Below are 2777 nucleotides of genomic sequence, written 5' to 3' on the forward strand. Positions count from 1 at the left end.
ACATATCGTATTATAATGGGGATAGCCGCATTAAACCACCAAACCGGACTGAATCTTGGTCTGGCCGAAATATTCCATCAGTATTCCATCGGTTCAAAGAATGCTGGGTGGGTATATTACCTTAGAATTCGCCGCCGCCGAGAGAAGATAATTAAGCATACTCCGGACAAAGATCTCAATGATGACGATTTCTTTTGGGTTTCTGGGAACTTTGAGGATTTTCAAGCTCAAATTCCTGGCCGACCTATAAATTGGAAAATGGGAGAGCCTGGTAATTTTACTTCGGTTTTCTGCTTTGTATGTTATCTCGGTTGTTTAATCTGCTAGCCGAACTAACACTTGTCTTTTTTTTGCAGATTTCGCCCATCTCCACTCCTTGTATAGCTATCCTAACCTCGGCGTTTTGCGAGCCGCATTTCGGGTTTAAGAAAGAGATTGGGCCAAGCTTCTAAATTTCGAACCGACCTACCGTTACAGCGGTCGACGGAAGGCAAAAGTAACCGATTTTCTTCTCGAGGAAGCACCGGAGCCGGACCCCACTTTGCCCGAGATAAGACTTGTTCCATTAACCGCTGAGGAAGAAATGGCAAAGAAGAGCAGAGTCAGGGCCCTTCTAACTTCAACAACTAGAGCCGAAGTAACACCAACTACTGAGGTGCAGCCTGCCGTCGTGGCCCTTCCTTCACAACGGCCCTCTTCGTCTCGCCCTTCAAAACGCGCCCGATCTACGTCAGCCGAACAACAACTTGTTGACGAAGTCGAAACCGTCCCCCAAAGTCCTCAACCTGCCTCCCAACCTGAACAAACTGACCGAGCCCGATCTCCGAAGTGGGCTCCGCCTTTGATCTTCAATGACCGAAACATCAAAGTCACTGATTCGGTCGTGGGTGAAAAAGACCACCAACTGGCCTTTAACCTGGCCAAAAGTGTGTGCCTCCCTAAGGACATGGAGCACCACTTGAAGCAACTGAATACCGAAATGAAATCAATTCGGTCTGTTTCCAAGTCCATGGTCTTGGTAAGTAGCTGTCTGCTTTTTCCTGTCTAAATTTTTCTAACTCTTACTTCGGTTCTAAAGGTATCTTTGCTTTGCCAGGCCTTGCAAAAGAACAATGTCACTTACCGGAAAGTCCAAGAGCTCCGCAAAACCACAAGGCAGGCGATGGCGGAAGCCGAAGCAAGGTCGGCCGAACTACAACAAGCCGAAAAGAGAATGGCCGAGCTGGAAGCGGAGAACGGCCGTCTTGCCGATCTAGTTAATTCGGCGGAAGCGGAGAAGCAGAAAGCTGCCATTGTTATGAAGGACAAGTATTTGCGGGAGTTGTTGAAGCTAGAGAAGAGAAAGGACGCCGAAATGAGCGAACTGAAAAAGAATATGGAGGCGGTCGACAAGGGGGGGTACAAGCGAGGTTTCAAGGAGGCCGAGGAGGCCTACGTCAAGCAATGCGATGCCGCCAAGGAGCTTTTCTTCAAGTGCGGCTGGAGGGCGGCTGTGGAGAAGCTCGGTCATGATCAACAGACCGAGGTCTTCAACCCTCCAGAGTACTTTATACCGATGTCCCTTGCGGGGTACGCGGATGCCATGCAGCAGCAATTCCTTGAAGGTTCAGATACTGACGAAGATTCTGCTTCTGGGGGTACTCCAGTTGAAAACGTGGATCAGACAGATCGGCCGGAGTCCAGAGTGGAAGATCTGGCTATTGAACAGCCGAATGAAACTGTGGCTCCGGTCGATGCCACCGTTGTGACTGAAGGAGTGCTGCCGCCAGAGACCGGTCTTCCAGTAGATGCCGATGCGGTTTTCGATGCTGAAATTGATGAACTTTTCTCTTAGTTTTTTACTTTTTCTTCTTTGTAACCGAACTAAGCCCCCTTGTAATGACTTCTGTTTGAATAAAAATTTCACTTTTCTTATTCCGGTTATTGTGTGTATGCTTGGGTTTGTAATGTCTTCTATTACTCCAAGTGTTATTTCGGTTTTTGGTTGGTTAAACTATACTTACCAGCCAACCACTCCTTAGCCGATATAATTACTTCGGCTGAGGAGTACAGTGTTGGTTCATTTCAGCCAACCACTCTTCAGCCATACACTTACTTCGGCTGAAGAGCAACAGGTGTTGGTTTATTCCAGCCAACCACTCTTCAGCCTTGCACTTACTTCGGCTGAAGAGTAACAAGAGTTGGTTTGTTCCAGCCAACCACTCTTCAGCCTTGCACTTACTTCGGCTGAAGAGTAACAGGTTGGTTTATTCCAGCCAACCACTCTTCAGCCTTGCACTTATTTCGGCTGAAGAGTTATAGGTGTTGGTTTATTCCAGCCAACCACTCTTCAGCCTTGCACTTACTTCGGCTGAAGAGTAACAAGAGTTGGTTTGTTCCAGCCAACCACTCTTCAGCCTTGCACTTACTTCGGCTGAAGAGTAACAAGAGTTGGTTTGTTCCAGCCAACCACTCTTCAGCCTAACACTTACTTCGGCTGAAGAGTTACGGGTGTTGGTTTATTCCAGCCAACTATTTGAAGTTAGTTTTTCCAGCTAACTTATAGTATTTGGTTATTCCGACCAAATGTCCTGCAGCCTGGATCCTTATCCTGGGCTTAGGAAGGATGTTGGTTTAATCCAGCCAACCTCTGAGTTAGTTTTTCCAGCTAACTTGGAATAGAATGCTCGCAAAAAACTTAGTCTCTAAAGCTAACTTTTACAAAGAATAATTTGTGCTAAAAAGAATTGCTCATTTTATTGAAGGAAGAAAAAATTACACATGTTTGAAAAAGAAAA

General features: G+C 46.5%; 1 protein-coding gene across 1 annotated transcript; it reads left to right on the forward strand.

Moving 5' to 3' along the window:
- The first annotated feature begins 355 nt into the window (after window positions 1-355).
- On the forward strand, window positions 356-2777 carry LOC145796851 (uncharacterized). Its single transcript, XM_082882227.1, has 2 exons — window positions 356-1018; window positions 1097-2777. Exons 1-2 carry the CDS (start codon window positions 584-586, stop codon window positions 1832-1834), a joined length of 1173 nt encoding a protein of 390 aa, XP_082738353.1. The 5' UTR covers window positions 356-583; the 3' UTR covers window positions 1835-2777.

Source organism: Camellia sinensis, chromosome 8 (assembly GCF_055761805.1).
Source record: "Camellia sinensis isolate YWXY chromosome 8, ASM5576180v1, whole genome shotgun sequence".
NCBI classification, from domain to species: Eukaryota; Viridiplantae; Streptophyta; class Magnoliopsida; order Ericales; family Theaceae; genus Camellia; species Camellia sinensis.